This window comes from Passer montanus, unplaced genomic scaffold (assembly GCF_014805655.1).
Source record: "Passer montanus isolate IOZ18808 unplaced genomic scaffold, ASM1480565v1 scaffold8, whole genome shotgun sequence".
Lineage (NCBI taxonomy): Eukaryota > Metazoa > Chordata > Aves > Passeriformes > Passeridae > Passer > Passer montanus.
In genome coordinates this window covers 16,192,145-16,211,270 of record NW_024373256.1, presented here as the reverse complement: position 1 = coordinate 16,211,270, position 19,126 = coordinate 16,192,145, and the positions used below count along the sequence as shown (strand labels likewise).

The following is a 19,126-nucleotide window of genomic DNA, read 5'->3' as shown; positions in this document are numbered from 1 at the left end:
GGTGAAATAGAGTAGTGACCAATTTATAAAAGTAGCCATCTATAGCACACAATGAAGTAACAAAATACTTGTTTATTGTTAACTGCATCTTCTGTCATTTGATTTCCAATCCCCCTCTGTCCCCGAGAAATGTTCAGATCAATCTTACTTGAAGAGCTGAAAACATTGTTTTAATTTCAAAGAAAGAAATGCAAGAAATTTAACATAGTTTAACTAATTTAAGGCCTAGTTAGAAGTTGTTCTTTAAAGGACAGACACTGAAGCCAACGCACATTGGGTACTAAATAAAATATGCCAAATGCTTGGTATTGCAGACAGCATGAGCTACACCAGAGCCTGCAATGTAGGAAGTAGCCTCCGGTTGATTTTTCTATATGACAGCTTGCTGTCAAGTACTGGAACAAGAAACTGAAATGGCTAATGAGTCTGAGACTCAGCCAGAGGCTGGAGAGCACAGACTCAGGAAGAGGTGCTAAGAAATACCTATTTAGAACTAACATAAATTCATTCCAGGGTTGCAGTTTGAACTACTGCCTTGTTTTCCTGGGGGAAAATTAAATGGCAGCTCCAAACCAATATGAAAGGTACAAAGGCATTTCAATCCCTACTTTACATGGCTGTTTCTATCCTAGCACTGCCCCATATGTTTCACCATTTGAAAAGGCAACTAAGTTTTAAAGTAGTCACCCACTGCTGCTGACACAAGGGAACTGTGCAGCCTAGGAAGCATTACAATCACAGAAAGGTTAGCACCTGGTCCAGCATCCTGTCTCAATGGCAGCAGTTCCCAGGGAACGTGGGCTAGAACAGCAGTGGTTATACACAATAAGGCCACTTGTTCTTTGGTGTACCTGAACAACGCCTGTTTTGATATGTCAGATTTAAAAGGTCAGTATTCCATATATTTAACAGTAAGCACCTAGAGTTAACATTCATGTATCAAAGCTCTGGATATGATCATAAAATCCATTCAGAGAACAAACCCTCCTCCAAAAATAACTGTGCAAAACATGCATATCTTCCAAACTTGATTTATGATAGATTTTAGTAATACAAACCTTCTGTTTGTGCTGGCTTTTGTTTTCCAACTAAGGTAATCTACAGCAAAATCAACTACAACTCTAGGTTGGGGAGAGCTCACACAGTTTTCAAAATAAAAATCCGAGACAATGAAATGCAGAGGTAAGGCTGATGAAAGATGGAAGAATCCACTAACAGACTCAGCACAGGCAAAACCAACAGGAAACTTACTGTGGTGGGGACAGGAGAACTGTCCTGGTTTCCACAGGGAGCCAAGTGAAAACCTGTGCTGAAGCTAAGCCCTTTCTACAAAGGCTGGGTCAGAGCGACCTGGCTGATATCTCAGTGTACTGTCCACTGTAAACTTCCACGTTGCCTCTGTTCAAAGAGTACCATAAAGCTATTGTCTGCATCCACATTTTTACCAGAAAATATACAAACACTCAACTAGAAGCACCTACATGAAACAGCAAGTTGGACTGCCACATGTGAAGAGCTAGTCACCGTAATCAGCAAATTACTAAAGGCATCCAAAAGACCTGAATACCTACGCAGGGGAAGACCACAATCTTTACAAACATTTCATTGTGTATGACTATAAAAGAAACTTTCAACATATTTTGTCCTTGTATCAGCAATCATGTGCTGCAAGCAAGAAAGGAGAAAAGAAGCAATGACTGAAGACACTCTTAACCATGGCAGCACTATTTGTTCCAACAGAACACAGTTATATTCACATGACCGCAAATCAGCTCATGCTGGAAGCTGCATCCCATTGCCTAGGGGAAAGTACCTGCTGTACTCCAGAATCTTCAAGCGTGACCTTCAGGCCCCTTCCCATGCACCATGTTTGACATGTTGACTGTATTCCACAAGAGCGTCCTGAGCCACAAGCTAGACTGTTAGGTTCTTACCTAACAGTCTGAAGAACTCACCAATAAGCAGCACTAATTTTTCATAAAGTTATACTAATGTCTGGCTCTGCTGTCCACCCAGGCAGGCCAGTACTCACATCTTCCACAAGGCACCCATTCCCTCCCCAGCCCTTCCTCCCCAAATCACCAGATAATCCTTCCTACGTACTCTAACATAACCCTCATCCATCTGCCTAAGAATCTATTCACAAGCAATTGTGTATAAACTGACCTCACTGCCACAGACAAGAGTTTCTCCATTAGTGACAGTGACATGATGACCCTAATAGAACGCAATGCTGGATTTCCCCCCTGGCGGATTGAGGACTTTGTTGTGCGAGCGTGGCCTTGGCCCTAGTCGGGGTTCGTGATTGTCCATCTTGGGTTCTGGCTCCTTGCATTGCTCCTCTTTGCCCAGAGCTTTTTTCTCACCTCCATCTTCCAGGTGTTGTTTGATATTTTCTGCAGCTACATTAAAGAAAACATATTAGATCATCAGATCACTCACTACTCTGTAGTGCACAAAGTGCCTCATCTTCTGTCAGCTGCATTTTTTCCCCACATCTCCCATTCCTAGCACACCAAGGTTTCTTATTACCTGTTCATTTTTTTCTGAAGGAAACACGTAGTAAGAAAATAATTTCACAACAATTCCTCTCTTCCTTCAGCAATTTTTCTAATCTTTCATATCCTTTCTAAGGATATAAAGACAGAGCAATACACTTTCAGAATTATTTTGGCAGTTGCAGGCAATTAAGAGATACAATGTACCAATCTTTTCATACTGAGCTTTAAAGCAGGGATCCCATCATTCTTTAACAGCTGAGCAATAATAAATTTTGTCAACCATTAATTATTCATAACTACAGAAGGCCAAAATTAGCCATTTGAAGGAGATGGCAAGAGAGGAAGTGGTTTTGCCATATACAGACTCCATACATATTTATATACACACACACACAGAGTATCAAGCAAAGTCTAAACACAGACACAGAGTATCACAATTCATGCCTGTGTTCTCCTCAATAAGAGGAAGAGAACCATTTCCTTGAGACAAGCACTTAGATTTCTGACTAAACTTTTTAGTCATATTATCCTAAAAACATGAGACTAGGCTAATGTTTAAGCAGAAGCACAAGAAACTTCCTCATAGCTTATCTTCTCAAAGAGAACAAAGAAAATAATTTCTATTGCTGACCTTCTAGCTTCTTTGGTATTTCCTCTTCTTTTAAGACAATGTGATCCTGCAAAGAAATAAAAAACTATCTTAGTGTATTATTGTTCTCAAACAGCAAGTCTGTCAAAAAATCTTTCTGGAAATTTTGCTTCATTTCTAAGTTTACAGATCACTGATCAAATAAAAGCAAGCTGTGTGCAGTCCTTCATTCCCTCCACTTCTACAGAACCCCAAAAGCAGGGGCACAAATCTTCTATGTTATGGCAAGGTGCACATCTTGGACAACTCATTGAAACATGGATGAAGAGGCAACATTAGATCATCAAAATGGTAAGCACAGCAGTGCTGGGTTAACTGCCAGACTCAATTTTAGAGGCCTTCTCCAACCTTAAGGATTCATTGATTTTAAGATCAGGAATTACCACTCCTGTCAAGTACCTGCTATCACGCAGGAGTGGTTGGTACACACAACTGTAATACCAGCAGCCCTTGAAGACCCTATTTGTATGCAGCAATTCTTGTCTTCACCAAGTATCCCAACAGTCAGGTAATAATCAAAACATTTTAAGACCATTTCCCCAACAATCTGAACTGACTGTTGGAAATACACAGCTACACTTCAGAGAAGTGTGTTTTCCCACCCATGAAACTCAATTTGCGTGTCTTCTTTCCAGCTCCGTATGTCCCACAATTCCAATGCTCTAATTAATGACATAAGAATTTCCACAATGGTGTCCTCCATTTAGTCAGTATCCACAGGAATTAGTTACATTTCTGAAAAAGTAACTAAAAAGAAAGAGCGAACAACCCAATAAAGGGGTACAGAGAAGCAAAGCCCTCTCCTACACCAAGACCACTACTCCTGTCAAAACCTAGCTCCCAATCTTATTTTTCCTCCCCATCTTTTCATATGGCCCCAGATACTATTCAGAACATGCATAAAAAAAGCACTCTACCAACACCTTAAATTTAAGGGGATAAAAACAAAGGCAAGAAAGTTAAATTGGACTGATCCTTTCTTCTTAAGCTTCCAGGAAAATCTAGACGGTTTTCAGCAGAATGACAATTTCTGTCCTGGTTCCAGCCAGTACAGGGTTAATTTTTGCAGTAGCCAGGGAGGGCATGGCAGGGACCTGAAGCTTATTCTATACCACATCGTGTGCAGAGTGTGGGGTGGCCAGTGGTGGCTGAGCAGTTGGGATAGTGCTGTGTTCCATGTGGTGAGCCCTCATGTGTGAACTGTTCATCCTTCTTGTATACTCCGTTATTAATTTTGTGGCTGTTACTGTTCTCTTCTTATCTCATTGCTATTTCCAGTAAATTGTTCATACCTCAACCCATGATTTTACCTTTTACCTCCAATTTCTCCCCCAGCCACAGGGGAAAGGGGGAGAGGAGCATGTGTGGTGCATGTTTTGCAGTGTTTTCAGTGGGAACACTGAACTGGGGAATACCATTCCTAAACCACTGCAGTTTCATAGAATGTTAAATTTCCACGCTATTTGACATGCCAGAAACATCACCATAATAGCTACTCACTACTTAGTAGTTACTTAGAGTAGGGCAGCACGTTGTAAATCTGCATATAGGGCACTTTAAAATACAGTAACTGGTAATGTATCCTGCTTTTTCCAAACACAGAGGTGGTCATAACTACAAGCAACTATTACACATCCCAGCTTTAAGATCAAAACTCAACTGTATAACCTATATGTAACAACTGTAATACTATACTAAGAGACACTTTTGTCTATCTTGTACAAATCAAGTACCTGCTGGGCCTGACACCACTAATCTAAAGTTCAATTTTTCACTATTCATCACTGTACGCCTAATCTGCTAAAGTGCTTTCAAGGTGACTGTAGATACATGTATTTAAGAGAGCTGAAGGGCACAGCCAGGCCTCACAAAGGTTTATGACTGCAGCTCACCAATTTCCCGAGTCTACATCAAGATCACATCTGCCAAACTGCAGAATAAGGAGAAACATCTCCTCCCTATCCAGTTTAAATGTCTCTTGGCTCTGTCAAGAGCTCCAGCTGTACCTCACGTATAAGAAAGATCAAAGGCTTTTTTATTTTCTTTTTTTTTTTTTAATGCACATCCACAGTCTAATTAATACTTTTAGAACAAACTGCAGAGATCTGATACACCCAAAATAACAAGCTATCAAAGAGACTTTGGGAATGTCTAACTCAAAGTCACTCCCTGCACATTCAGTTTTGTTCTTAGGGAGAGCACAGGCACATGACAGAGCACAACAGGACCCTGCAGCTGCTGGCTTCCGACAGCAACAGAAGTACAAATACCTTGGGTTTGTTCGGGTGTGCTCGCACAATGCTAGGAGAGACAGGAGATCCAAAGATATCGCTTGTCTTCCCACCAGGTGGATTCAAGCGTGGACGAGGCTGAGCAGAACTAGAGTCCTCAAAAATGCCACTTTCTTTTCCTCCTGCAAGGCAGTTGTTAAGACTTTTTTTCTAGATTAATCACACTATATTAAAAAAATATATATATACATATAATTCAAGGACTTCTACAACCCTGCTGCCTAGGGACTTAGTCGTATTTGCCTAGTTGAAATCCTTTGTTACAATTCACCTGCAAGTCTCAAATTGAGCTAACTGTTGACAACTGTACAATAGAAGTGGTTTCCTTTCATCATTTCTCAGAACCTCAATTTGGAAAGAATTAAGTCTTGAATAATGTGCTTAAAAGTCTGTGAACATGCAAATCACTGAAGTATTCATATATTCAGAAGTTTGAAGACATTTGTTGTTCAAACCTACTCAGTATATAAGAATGCAACATAAAAAGACAGATCCCAGTGTTCCAGTTTAGGAGCACAAAAAAGCTGCAATTCAGAGGCCAGTCATACAGAAAGAGGGGGCAGCTTTTACCTGGAGGGTTTGTTCTTTTTGGAATGCTCTGAGGTTTTTCTGATGCTCCAAAGATATTGGATGCCATCCGGTGTGGCCTGCTTGAAGAAGACACTTCTTCTGTACTCCCAAAGAGATTACTAGAATCTCCCCCTGGGGGCTTCAATACCCTGTATCACAGAATAAGAAACAAGATATGAAAGTTAATTTAAAATTTATTGCATTCAATATATTTGATGTCCCCTTTCCATTCTCTCCTTGTATGCAACTATCCTGATTTTAATTTATTTTAGGTAATTCTACTATATCCATGAAGTATCTACTTTTCAAGAGCTGTTTTAATATTCTTAAGTTCAGCACAAATATTTCCAACCTCCTGGTCAGTCAACTTGATCATTAAGGTATCTATGATTACATGGAATGATCCTAACACTGCCACCTACACAAATGGCTATGCTATCTGCGGTGTTCCAGAAACAACTGAGATTATGATGGTTAGGATTTTAAAAATAACTATTATAGAATCATACTTCTTGCTAAACTGCACATACCAACTTTGAATCTGTGATACAATTCATAGCCCCTGGCTTTTAAATAAAGGCAGACATTTCATAACTACTAAAAATTTGCTAGTCCCAACTATCAATTATCATAATAGCCGCTGTAGTTTAGAATGGAGAGACAGAACACCAAAAAGTCAATTCTTTAGCAGTCAAGCTGCAAATTCATTAAAACTAAAGCTTTGCACCAGAGGATATCGAATGGATCTGCAGAAAAATTGGAGCTTACAGCAGAAATTATCTGACTTTTTGAAAACTTAACAAAAGTCATGCTTGTCCTTCAGTAGTAATTCCATAGTTAATGCTTAGGTCTCGTTCAACAGACTACAGGTCCCACCCCAAAAAGGAACCAAACTACTATTTGGGAGTAGAATCAGTGGAAATTAGTTGGAAAATTAACAGAAAAAGCACAGGAAAGATATTAATACCTAAATATGGCTGAAAGAAGTTCAGCAAAAAAAAGGTCCTGTGAGTGCTGGTTGACAGTGGCTGAACATAAGCCGGGTGTGCTCAGGTACGCAAGGTCAGTGACATCCTGGCCTGCACCAGAACCAGGACAGTAACCTCTGCTGGGCACTGGTGAGGCACCTCAAATCGTAGGGGCAGTTTTGGGCCCCTCATGACAATAAAGACCTTAAGTGGCTGGAGCATATCCATAAAAGAACGGAGCTGGGGACAGGTCTGGAGCACAACTCTGATGAGAAGCACCTGAGGGGGCTCAGCCTGTAGAAAAGGAGGCTCGGGGGGACCTTCTGGCTCTGCACAACTCCCTGATGAGAGGCTGCAGCCGGGGTGGGTTTGGGCTCTTCTACCACAGAGTAAGGAACTGGACAAGAGGAAGCAGCCTCAAGTTGTGCCTGGAGAGGGCATACTGGACATCAGGAGGAATTTCTTCACAGGAAGGGATGTTAAACATTGGAATGGGCTGCCCTGAGCAGTGGTAGAGTCACCATCCCTGGAGGGGTTCACAAAATGACTGAATGTGGCACTTAATGCTCTGGTCTAGTTGACAAGCAATCAAAGGTCCAACTCCGTGATCTTAGAGGGCTTTTCCAACCTTTTTCCAATTCTGGGATTCTGTATCAAAAATAATTTTTACAGTTACATCTACCAATTACCCACAGTCTTCGCAGCTGAACAAAGGTAGCAGCTCAATTAAGCAGCTACTTCTAATCTTAACCCTTGATCTGGAACCTAAAGTAACCTTTGCTTTTAAACCAAGAGACCAGTTATAAATTGCAAGATCTTGATCCCACCCTACCTGAACACAATTCAAATGTCAGTGAATTATTACAACCCCTCCTCTCCCTAGCCATGTGACAGCAGCATGGTCATCACAGGTGAGCTACACTGAGTATAAAATGAGGTACCTCTTGGTGCCAAGATCTACTCCAGTTTAAAATTTAATTTCACAAAAGTAGAGATATTTGGCTGCTTTGTCAGAAAATGAGCTTTGTGTGCATTTCAGATCTCAACATGCAGAAGGCAGTTTTAGGCCTTTTGGGAAGGAGAAAAAGTTTCTCTTATAGTCTGGAAACAGTTTATATACACAGTACTAGGCTAAGAGGGACTGTCTGTGCTTGCCAATTTCAATATTTTAATTCTTAGTATGATTGTGGATGTAATAAACACCTTCAGCTTAAGGAGTAACTAGAATTTCAGAAGACAGGACAACTCCTTGTCCAAAGCACAGGTTAGATCATACAAAGCTTATTTATTTACAATTTAGTGTCCAACAGACTACAGATCCAACTAGCCTCTGTGCTCTTCACATATTTTAGAAGACTTAAACCCACAATTAAAGCAGATATTGTATAGGTAAATTATGTATTTCAAACATTCACGATGGTCCAGAAGCCATGAGGCAGTTTAAGTACATAAAAAGTGGGGAGACAAAGAAAAGAGAACTCTACAAAAAAGTAGTTTGGGAAGGGGTCTCTGTTAAAGTGAACTTTTCTCACATAATTTAAATTATTTTTTACTTTACCTATTCTTTTCAGCTATTTTTAAACTGCATTTAGTCTTTCTTGCATTCCAACTACACTAAGTATATATACCAGCAAAGAGACTGAAAGGAAGTAAAAAGCTGTTTATACAGCTGGAGTCTCTTACAGCCCAGATTCATTTAATTTACCACACTGTTTGCTTAACACATGCCTACAAGCATAGGAGGGAATAATAAAATAACTACATTCCAATTTTATTTTTTTTTTATTTAAGAAAAATAGCCAGTCGTAAGAATCAAATTACTTCTCATTCCTGCAATGGGTTTTAATAGCTATTGCAGAAAGAAATTCTAGAGAAAACCCATCATAAGATTTAAAATCTTGAGAATTCAGTAAAGAAACTTTATCAAAAGAAATCCAACACTGATTAATCTTATACTGTCCTCTTTATTTTCACATTAGTAGCCACACTATGAAAACCCTGCTGTTGAACAGTTAACCAGAGGCATCACTGATGGTACTTACAAGGTAGAAATCAGCACAAGTACCTTTTCTGCCAGCATCACGCAAAATAATGTCTTGACTCTACATACACAAAGTGGACTTACCATCTCAATTTGAAGAACTTCAAAATGCTGGGAACCTTCCAAGCATTACATAAACTTTCAAATGGCAGTGACACCAGGTTAATAAAATTTGAACTAGTACAAAGTCATGTAACTAAGTCATTGACAGGAATTACCAAAAATAACCTTGAAGTACAGCAACAAAGTCTGTCAGCCAATGCCAACAAGAGGACAGGGCTTTGCACTTGCTCCCTCCAACCAAATATGTGGGAGACTACAAAGCTATTTTCTTTCTGTGTAGCCTCTAGATCACTACTGGCCAGCCTGTACTACCACGTACTTGGTTCCAGAGCAGTGAGACATGCAGGTGCCACACCAGTTTCACCTGTAAATTCCTAACAAAGGAAAACAGCACACTAAACTCAGCTAGCCAAGATGAGCTACTCCAACAGAGTACACAGAAATTTAACATATGTACAGTAACTTTAGTTTATACTTTATAGTAATTTTAGTTTACATCAGTATTATGCCAGTTTATACAGAGACATTTTTGTTTCTTGTAGCCAGGTATGTTGGGTCTTTATTCCTTTGGGAAGGTGTTGCTTTATTATTTCAAACCATGAAAAAACAATCCTTTGTCTTCGACAAAATCTAAATCTGCCTTTCTGTCCCTCCCCTCCAGCAGGCCAGAAGTTTGTGAACTCCTCTAAAATAGCTAAATCAAGAGTCCTATTCTGCAAGTTTAAAAGCCCCCACTAATTGCTTTGTTCTCTTCTGGCAGATTTGAAGAATTTTAGTTAGTTTTTCTGGTCCTTTTTTTTCATCCCCTACTTTCTAAAACTTGAATGCCCTTTTCTCATTAAGCCTTTCACCCAACCTATGGAAGGCTTATTCATTACTTCAAGACACTCTCTACATAATTTTTTTTAATCCTGCCTGAAAGTTAAATGCTAAAGTTTTACCAGTTTTCAGACTGTTCTAATACAGGAGATAAGTGCTGCATTATACATAAGAGACTAGCAGAAAGCAGGTGCTGAGGTTTGGAACTGCAGGCTCTAAAACAAGACCAGAGGTCCTGGGGCACTCCTGCTGTGGGATCAATAGAGACTCACGGCTCATTAAACAGCTCACTCACATAGAAAAAGAAGCTGTGTTATGCAACCATGCTCTCGATCTGAAAGCCCCAAGATACTCTGCAGTGGCCCCGATGGAACATGAGTATTACATTTCCAAGATGGCTGAATTTACCATTGTCAGCTCTTTGCAGTAGTTGTGAAACTGCTTATACACAGGACGAATCAAGTGTATTTTAATACAGTGCGTCTTTATAGTGCACAACAGCTGAATGATACAGCTCTGTTCTGTTTTGCTTTCAGAAGCTCTTAGACAAGTAGTACCAGGTTTTATTTTGAAAAATCAAAACTTGCTTAAAAATACAAAATGTCATTGTTAAAGTTTAATAAAATAAAACTAGGCAGTTAATTCAATTCAGCAAACTAATTGCTGGCTCTATCATTGTAAACATTTACAGGATCACTAGAAACGCATTTCACTGGACAATTAAGTGAAAGCTTTCACTTAAAATCTTCTTAGCATAATTTATTTCTAACAGTAATACCCCTGTACTATGAAGTTCTCAAAATGCAAACACTTGTTTATAATTTTCTAGGCAAGATTTCCACACTAGGAAGACTTCTTTTCCCCGCTTCCACAGCTGGTGGTGGTTGCTGCAGTGATTTGGAATTAGGCTCAGATTTAATTAGAGCAACTTCTCCGTACCAAGAAGAACTACAAAAGGATTTGCATTCTCGCTAAACAAAGTTTTGTTCAGGGAATGAGCAGAATAAACTGCGTCTTTAAACCAGGTACTTTTGCCCTTGATGGCAGGCACAGGCCATGAGTCGATACAGTAAATGCCTCAAGAGACCACACTGCCAACCCGCTAAGGCAGTTCCTGCGGTGCTTCCACAGCCGCTGGTACAGAGCCGTGAGCGGCTCCAGCCTGCTCTCAGGCACCACAACCACACCTCTACACGGCAACAGGGAGGAAACTGCAAGGCCGCCTCTGCTCGCTGTTAACTAACACGTTGCAATGGTCTGCCCGGAAACCCAATCTATGCGTTAAAAGTAGTTTCAAAATTACTATGAAAACAGACACTTCTCAGAGACTATAACAAGGACAGGGCATCCTCAAAAGTATTCTAAAACCATGTTACAGCTTGGAGCGACTGGAATACGGGAAAACTTACAGCATTCTTAGACAATTTCGAAACCCTTCCTCCTTCCCCACGCGACAGCCTCGCAGACGGATTATTCACTGCACTCACGCCTTGCAGTATTCAAGGTAACTGCCCTCCTCCAAACAAAGCAATATACTTCAACTTCGTAGGGCGGAAACACGCCGACATCTGTAGGCGTTTGTGCACAGAGAGTAGCTGCGGCCCCTAGCTCCCCGTGAGCAGAAACACGGCGGGAGAAGGTGCTCCCCAGCGCTGTGCCCTTCTCCCCGCGCCGGAGTCCCTGCAGGAGCTCTGCAGTCGGGCCGGGCGCGTCAAGCGTGGGTGCCCCGTCCAGCCCTGGTGCTCTCCTCGTGCGCCCCAAGCGTGGCCTCAGCCCGAGGCAGCACCGACGGGAGCGCAGTGCGGCCACTCCCCGCCCAGCCCGTGCGGCGCAGGACAAGTAAACTGAGGGACGGCGAAGGCAACAGCCGCGCGCTGGCTTCTACGCGGCGGTACGGGAGGTATGGGGCTCCGCTTCCGCCCGCCGCGGCGAAGAGGCCCCTCGAAGGACCCGATCTCCTCAGCCAGAACACTACATCCGCGACCCACTCCCCCTCTCTCCCTCACGGCCCTCAGCTGGAGCCCGCACCTCCCGCGCCCGAACAAAGCCCCGCGAAGGCCTCCGCGTCGCCGTACGACTCTTCCGCCGAACGTCCCCCATCGTCCCACCTGGAGCTAGGCTTGGCCGGCTCAACCTCACCGCCCTGGAACATGGTGGCACTCAGCACCTCCGCGCCGCAGCCCCGCTCCAACCGCGCCGCGGGGAGTCCGGCTGCCCCGCCTTGCCCGGCCATTGGCCGACTTAGCTGCCCATCATGACGAGCAGCCTATCGAACACAGCTCACTCGCTCGAGATCCTGCCTGTTCGGCCAGGCTCGCAGAGGGAGGGAAGCTTAAAACGACTCGCGTCGGCGCTCATCCTGCATGCCTTCCATTGGTTGTTCTACGCGTCCGTCAGAGGAAACTGAACAGCTATTGGCTGGTGGAAGGGCGGGGCGAACAGCGGGAGGGCATTTAAAGCGACGGGGGTGGGTGGGTGTATGGGCTGTGGTAGCAGAGGGGGTGGGTCCGGCTCGAACCTTGGTCTTACAGTCAAGACCTTATGTGGGGCTTTCACCTCGACATGGCGATGCAGCGCAAGAAAGCAGAAGGAAGATCAGCGTATGGAATAACCTCAGGGAGGACTTCGTAACCTACTGCCCTACGCAGCGTTTCCGAGTCCGGGGATAACCGAGCAGTGAGCCCCGAGCCCCGGCAGCCCACGGCAGCCCCTCAGGCGCGGCGGGAGCGTGCAGCGCGGGAGATTTCAGCGGCTCCAGGGAGTGCGGGCGACCCGAGCCCGAGCAGCCGAATAGGATATGGAGCAGGAAGGGCGATGCAGCGCAGGCAGTTTGCTCAGTTTTCTGGTCATTACAGTTGCTGAGAGAACTCAAATACATGGTGCCCACTCAGAGGAGAACTGAGTCCCTTAAATTCACCAAGAAAGATGCGGTGTCTCAGACTGAAGTCCCAAAAAACCATGCAAAATTCCCATGTAACCACGCAGGCTACAGCTAACATGCCTGAGCCTGTCAGTGGATTGTATCAGTGATGGGCAGATGCATCAGATAAGACCAGGTAGATGACCTGTCCAGCCTGGTAGCAGAGCTACAAGACAATCTAGAAAGGCTGAGAAGTATTAGAAAATCAGAGAGGGACATAGCCTAGTGGGACCATGCTCTGGCCTCCCTAAGACAGGAGCATCCAACAGAAAGGAGATCCTCTATCAATCCTCCACCAAAGAGCAGGTACTAGTTGTGAAGTGAGAAGCAAGTGGAGGGCAATCCATACTCAGGGAAGCAAGCAAAGTTCTTCTTTGTCCACCTCGCTTTTCCCTCACAATACCCTCATAGGCAAACTCAAGAAAACTGGGTTGGATGAGTGGACAGTGGGATGGATTGAGAACTGCCTGAGTGGCAGATCCCAGAGGCTCGTGATCAGTAGTACAGAGTAATGTTGGAGACCTGTCACTAGTGGTGTCACCCAGGGTTCCCTGTTGGGCTCAGTGTTGTATATCACGTTCATCAACGATTGGATAAAAGAGCAGATGTGTCCTCAGCAAGTTCACTGCTGATACAAAGAAGTGGCTGATACTTCAGAGGGTTGTGCAGCCCTTCAGAGGGACCTCAACAGCTTGGGGAGGTAGGTAGAGAAGAACCTTCTGAAATTCAACAAGGGGAAATGCAGGTCCTGCACCTGTGGAGGAACAGCCCTGGTCACCAGTAAAGGCTGGGAGCCGACCCACTGGACAGCAGTGGTGCAGAGTAGGACCTGGGTGTCCTGGTGTACAGCTATCTGTCCCTGACCAGCTCTGTGCCTTGGGGCCAAGAAGGGTAATATTGTCCAGGCCTTAGAAAGAGTATTGCCAGCAGGTCAAGGGAGATGATCCTGCCCCTCAGCCCTGGTAAAACCACATTTGGAGCATTGTGTACACACCTGGGCCCCACAGTACAAGAGAGACATGGAGCGCCTGGAGCAGTTCTACCAGAGTGCTACTGAGCTGGTCAAGGGTCTAGAGAATCTCTCTTTTGAGGAAAGGCTGAGGGAGCTGGATCTGTTGAACCTTGAGAAGAGATGGCCGAGACGGGACCTCATTAATGTATATGAATATCTAAAATGTGGATATTGAGAGGATGGACCAGGCTCTTCTCTCTGGTGTCAGCTAGTAAAACTAGAGGCAAAGGCAGCAATTGTTGCCCAGGAAGTTCCATGCAAACATGAGGAAGAACTTCTTCACTGTGCAGTGACTGAGTACTGAACAGGGTGCCCAGAGAGGGTGTGGAGTCTCCCTCATTGGATATATTCCAAAACCATTTGGACACAGCCCTATGCCATGTGTTCTGGGATGACCCTGCTTGAGCAGGGAAATGGGATCTCCTAGATGAGCTACTATGGGCCCTTCCAAGGTGATCAGTTCTATGATTGTTGTGTGTCAGGTCCCTACACCTCATCTGGTCTTGTCAGTGTGGACAGGGGTTTGCCAGCAGTGTTGAGTAGAGTCTGGCTGCTGTGATCCGCGCTGCTCCCTGGCAGGGATGTCCGTGTCCATGGTTTGCTCACAGCTCTACAGCTGAAGCATGGGATGACTGCCATATGAAAGCCACCAGCTGTCTGGACAACCTGCACTGGGAGGAGATGGAATAGCTGCACCTGCAGAGCCAGCATTTGCATGGCCTTTCTAACCATTTTTCATTGACTATAACATTACAAGCTAACATTTTCAGCTGAAGGTTTTATTTCACAGCTCTACAGCTGTGATATGTCAAGAATTAAACTTAGAGGCATAAATTTAGCAGCATACTGCTGCTTTTGTTTTGAAGGACTGAAAATCCAAATAAAATAAAGCTAACAAAAAAGCATGAAAAATATGTACTATCATTACAATCTCTTGTTTTGCTAATCATTTTTCAGACTCATTCCTTTTGTTTTTACAGTCTTAAATTTTGGTCATTAAGGGCAAAATTAGCTAAATTGTGAGAGAAGATTCAGCAGCAGCTTTGACAGAAGGTGGAAAAGATTTAAAGGGCTTTTATGCTGACAAAGGCTCACAGCCAGTGGAGGGGAGAAGCTGCACAGAGAGAGCTCAAATTTGGTCACAGCCCAATTTTCTCAGTAAACAGGTGGGAGAGATAACTATGCACTTTTTAGATGGGAAGGAAGTATCAAAATAATACTAATAAAACTTATGTTGAGCTTTTTAGAACACTCTTAATTTGTGATTGATTATACACTTGCACTTTCTCAGTGCAACATTTAAGCTGCCTTTTTGTATGTCATAGAGATCAAAATCCTAAAAATGTACAAAAATGAGTTAGTTACTGATCTAGATCACAGAAACTTCAGGCCTTGAGTCCAACTTGACCCAAGCAGGGTGTGCTGGGTCAGCCCACCTTTCTATAGGCTTTAGTTAGTTTTATCTTGGAAAGCTCTGAAGATAGAATATGCAACCCTATCAAGGCTCCCTGTTCTTGAGCGTCCTGGGGTGAAAAGGTGTTTCTGATAGTGGCTGTATAAAACATGATGGCCTGAATACAACCTCCACAGCTGAGTTTCTGCCTATCTGAAACTGCGAATAGAAAAAAAAGTCCTCAAACCTCCAAGATATACACTACTATTTTTATTGTACCTTCTTGGTGGTGGTGGTTGGGATTTTTTTGGTGGTTTTCTTGTTTGTTATTCTCTCTTTCTCCACCTTGTTTCTGATGCCCACGGCGCAAGACAGGCCATTCATGATAACCAGCCCTCTGGTTTGCTACATTTCTGAAACTCACCATGAGCAGACACTACTGAGAATGGAAGCTATAAAGCAAAAACAACCCCACCGAAATTTTCTCTGATCATGGTGAGAATCATCAGAATTCTGGGATGGGAGATGCCAATGGAAGTTAGGCAACTGATTTCACTGCAATCAAATCACCCTGAAAAGCTTGGCCTTATGGATGAATCTTAACTCCCACGCCCACAAGGCCATGATCGTGTAAATAAAACTTAAATGAAAAAAATATGAGAGGACATGAACAGCAAGGAACACACTGGACACAAGTTAGACCAAGTATTAGTACGTATTTATGCACAAGAATAAAAACAGCTTTACAAGTTGAATTGGAAATTTAAACAGAAGAAGTTTAACAGCTTTTGTATATTATATTAAATAACCAAAACACCTTTTTCCAAAATTGATAAAGAATAAATAATATAATTTACAGTATGGTACAAAAAATAATCAGTAAGGACAGGCATTTTGCTTTATACATACATTATATAGGTATATTTATAATCTATAAAACAAATTCACATCTCAAACAAGCCAGAAACCTTAGATGATATGGCTTAACTATTATTAAAAGAAACAGCATTATATTTTGCTGCCAGAACCATAAGCTCTAAAGCAGTTATCATGTTTCAATAATTAATGATAACTTATTGCCGTAGTGCTTGCCAAGGTTTCACTTAGGTAACATTTACAACTTGCTGTGAAATTAACAGATTGAAAGGTTTGAAAAGGTTAAAAAAAAGTGCAGAACTTGCCGTACAAATGCATCTGAAGTCTGAGCATAGAAAACAAAATGCAACTGAGTTTCCACTCTGGGATCTGCTGTCAATAAATGAGATGTCTTTATAGATTAGATTTGAATCAAGCCATTTAATTCAATTTAAAAATATAGAGGGTGTCAAAAAAAGGCTTAACAATGCTATATAAAAACAATTACTATTCCTATGCTTAGTAGATTTAGGGATGCAGTATAAAATGGATTGTGTGAGTGATCAGAATGCAACACCCTGTACAGATCTCTGTCAGTATGTGCACACACACCTGGGTGGATCCAACCTTGGGCCATGGTAGTGCTCTGCACCCAGCCCATGGTGATGAGACACCCAATCTTCTACCATTCATCTTGTCAGCTACTCAGAACTGCCTTATGGTCACTGAGAGGCAAAAGCCTAGAGCAGTTAATCCTAGACCTGGAGACTGTTAGTGTCCCTTAGTCCTCTCCAACAACTCGTAGTGCTCCAGGAAGGTACTAACCTCATGAAATCACTTCTACCTCAGAAATGATACTGTGTGCACTTCAGTGTCACTTGCTTGGATGTCTGCTTAGCCTGACATTGTCCCTCATATAGATTTCGTTACTGTTGTTGGGGAAGCTGAAATAATTAAAATTGAAGAAGTTTTGAGTATTACCACCCTCCCCACCATCTGCACGTGCACATGCACTTGGTGTGTGTGTGTGTATACAGCACCTCCTTAGCAGTCTCAGGCACAAATTGATGATGACTACTACTGTAAAGTACATTCAACTAAAATCTAGAGCTGGTCTGATCAGAGATGTGTTTAAATGGCCTTTCACATAGTAAGGGTAACAAATACTGCATCAGTTCAGAATTACCACAATGATCTTAATTCTTCTTAAGTTCTTCCCTTTTCCTCAAAGGGCTTTATTCTTAAAAAGCAATTTGCAATACATTACATTTCTGAAATTGAATTCTGCTTCATAATGCCAACTTTTAAGGGTCTGACACCAAACACATTTCTAACCCAGCATTCTGAGTGCGGAACTGATTTCTGTAATTTATACTCTGTTATTACTGGATGGTTCAAGCCCACTTGCAAAGGTTCAGGGTATGAGAAGTTTTCTGATGTCATGGCATCATCAAAAATAGCCACTTGTGCTGCCTTCATTCTGCACTTGGGTCCTTCTCCCTGGGTAGGCTGAGGCAAGGCAGCTGACAGCTCCTTGTATCACAGGCAAAAAGCCTTCATGGATCAGGATGAAGTGCTCTGCTCTCCACTCCTGCAGCATGTACAGCACCACTGGTCTTTAATCTAGGCAACTTCAAAGCCAAACCCAGTGTCATATCCACTGTGTTACCAGCATCAGTAGGGAAGATGAAAAGTTTGTCAAATTACAAATACACTGGAGACCCTCACATTACTCTTGCAATATTTAGAAATTTAAGAGTGAGAGTTCAGATTTCTTTTTAGTCAGTACTTGATTAGAATGTAACACATTTCCTCCTGCACGTTCTGTAATCCACAGTCATAGTAGGTGCCTTCTACTTTTGTCCTGAAAATCTGAAGGATTTCTGGAGACACAGCATATAGAATAGTCAACATTAGTAATGGAGGAATCCAAAACCAAGAAGGAACAATCTGGGAAAGTCCAAACCAAAACACAGCTAAATTATAAGTAAAACTGAAAAGTTCTAGTGGGCATGACTCTTGAGATTAATAGGTGTCTTCTCCATACCAAGGGGAATGCTCAGAACAAAACAGGCCCCAGCATTCATTTCTGTGACAGCCTTCAACTTCTCCTATTCCAGGTTTATGTGATTTCCTGACAATTTGTCACAATTCTCAAACTAGGCTCTGTGTGCATCAGAAAACTTGTTCAATTTTCTCTTAATGACAGAAAACACAAGGCCAACTCCATAGAAGCTAAAAATCATCTGCCTAAAGCAGAGTGAAGGGACTGGGTGAACAGCAAACAGAGTCAGTGCATTGTGAGCAAGTTACAATAAACTCCCAGTCAAAGAAATGCCTCCTATGAGTAGCTAAAGGCAGGCCAAACTACATCCACCAAGTATGGTACAAGTTGGGAAATGAATCCATGTTAATGGCCTACAGGATGGAGAAGGTTTGTTTATTCATTATTAATACAAAGTTGAGGTGCATATGGGAGCAGCCCCTTGGAAAAGTTCAGAGCTACTCACACCAGCCAAGGAACATCCTCTAACTGGAGAAACAGATGAGTGCTTACAAAAGGGGCACAACATGGGTATTCTTGCTCAGGACAGAGGGGAGGGGAGGGGAGAGGAGAGGAGAGGAGACCACAATCCGATCTAGGAGAGGAGAGGAGAGGAGAGGAGAGGAGAGGAGAGTCTCCTTAGTTATAAAGCTAGAATTGACAGAGAACTAGCTCCCCAGAAATTACCTATGGATTAACTATTAACTTGCTATCCTGTTGAACCCACTGGAATCAGTATCTGTGTTTTTCTTAGAGTAAAATGCAACATTAAATGCACAGAGATTTCAGAGAGGGAATGCCAGACCCACTAATGCCTGGGAATGACTGTCATGAAGAATAATGGTGAGGTACTACAGAGGACCCAGAGTTCACAGGAAAAAGAGGAAGTAGGGAAGAACTAAGGGATTAAGCTAGGACTTGACACTTCTCTTCATAACACAAAACCAATCTCAACTCCTTTAGCGTTAACCTAGTATTTGTTCCTACACATTACAATATT

The 19,126-nt window shown here is 42.6% G+C and overlaps 2 protein-coding genes across 6 annotated transcripts in view; both read right to left on the bottom strand.

Moving 5' to 3' along the window:
* Positions 1–52: 52 nt before the first annotated feature.
* On the bottom strand, positions 53–12,193 carry JPT2 (Jupiter microtubule associated homolog 2). Of its 2 annotated transcripts, none has more exons than XM_039732116.1 (5): positions 12,011–12,193; positions 6,012–6,160; positions 5,421–5,563; positions 3,133–3,178; positions 53–2,402 (listed from the first exon to the last, which is right to left on the bottom strand). In XM_039732116.1, exons 1-5 carry the CDS (start codon positions 12,133–12,135, stop codon positions 2,218–2,220), a joined length of 648 nt encoding a protein of 215 aa, XP_039588050.1. In that variant the 5' UTR covers positions 12,136–12,193; the 3' UTR covers positions 53–2,217. The 2 variants fall into 2 exon arrangements, with proteins under 2 accessions (XP_039588050.1, XP_039588051.1); XM_039732117.1 differs by lacking the exon at positions 12,011–12,193 and adding an exon at positions 11,312–11,679.
* A 3,736-nt stretch (positions 12,194–15,929) lies between these two features.
* Positions 15,930–19,126, bottom strand: part of CRAMP1 (cramped chromatin regulator homolog 1) — a 47,583-nt gene continuing 44,386 nt past the window's right edge. For 2 of the 4 annotated variants that reach the window (XM_039731822.1, XM_039731823.1), the window contains exon 23: positions 15,930–17,965. In XM_039731822.1, the coding sequence (XP_039587756.1) occupies positions 17,865–17,965 (101 nt within the window). In that variant the 3' untranslated portion in view covers positions 15,930–17,864. The remainder of the gene's footprint in view (positions 17,966–19,126) is intronic. The other 2 variants (XM_039731824.1, XR_005630164.1) reach the window with 2 other exon arrangements.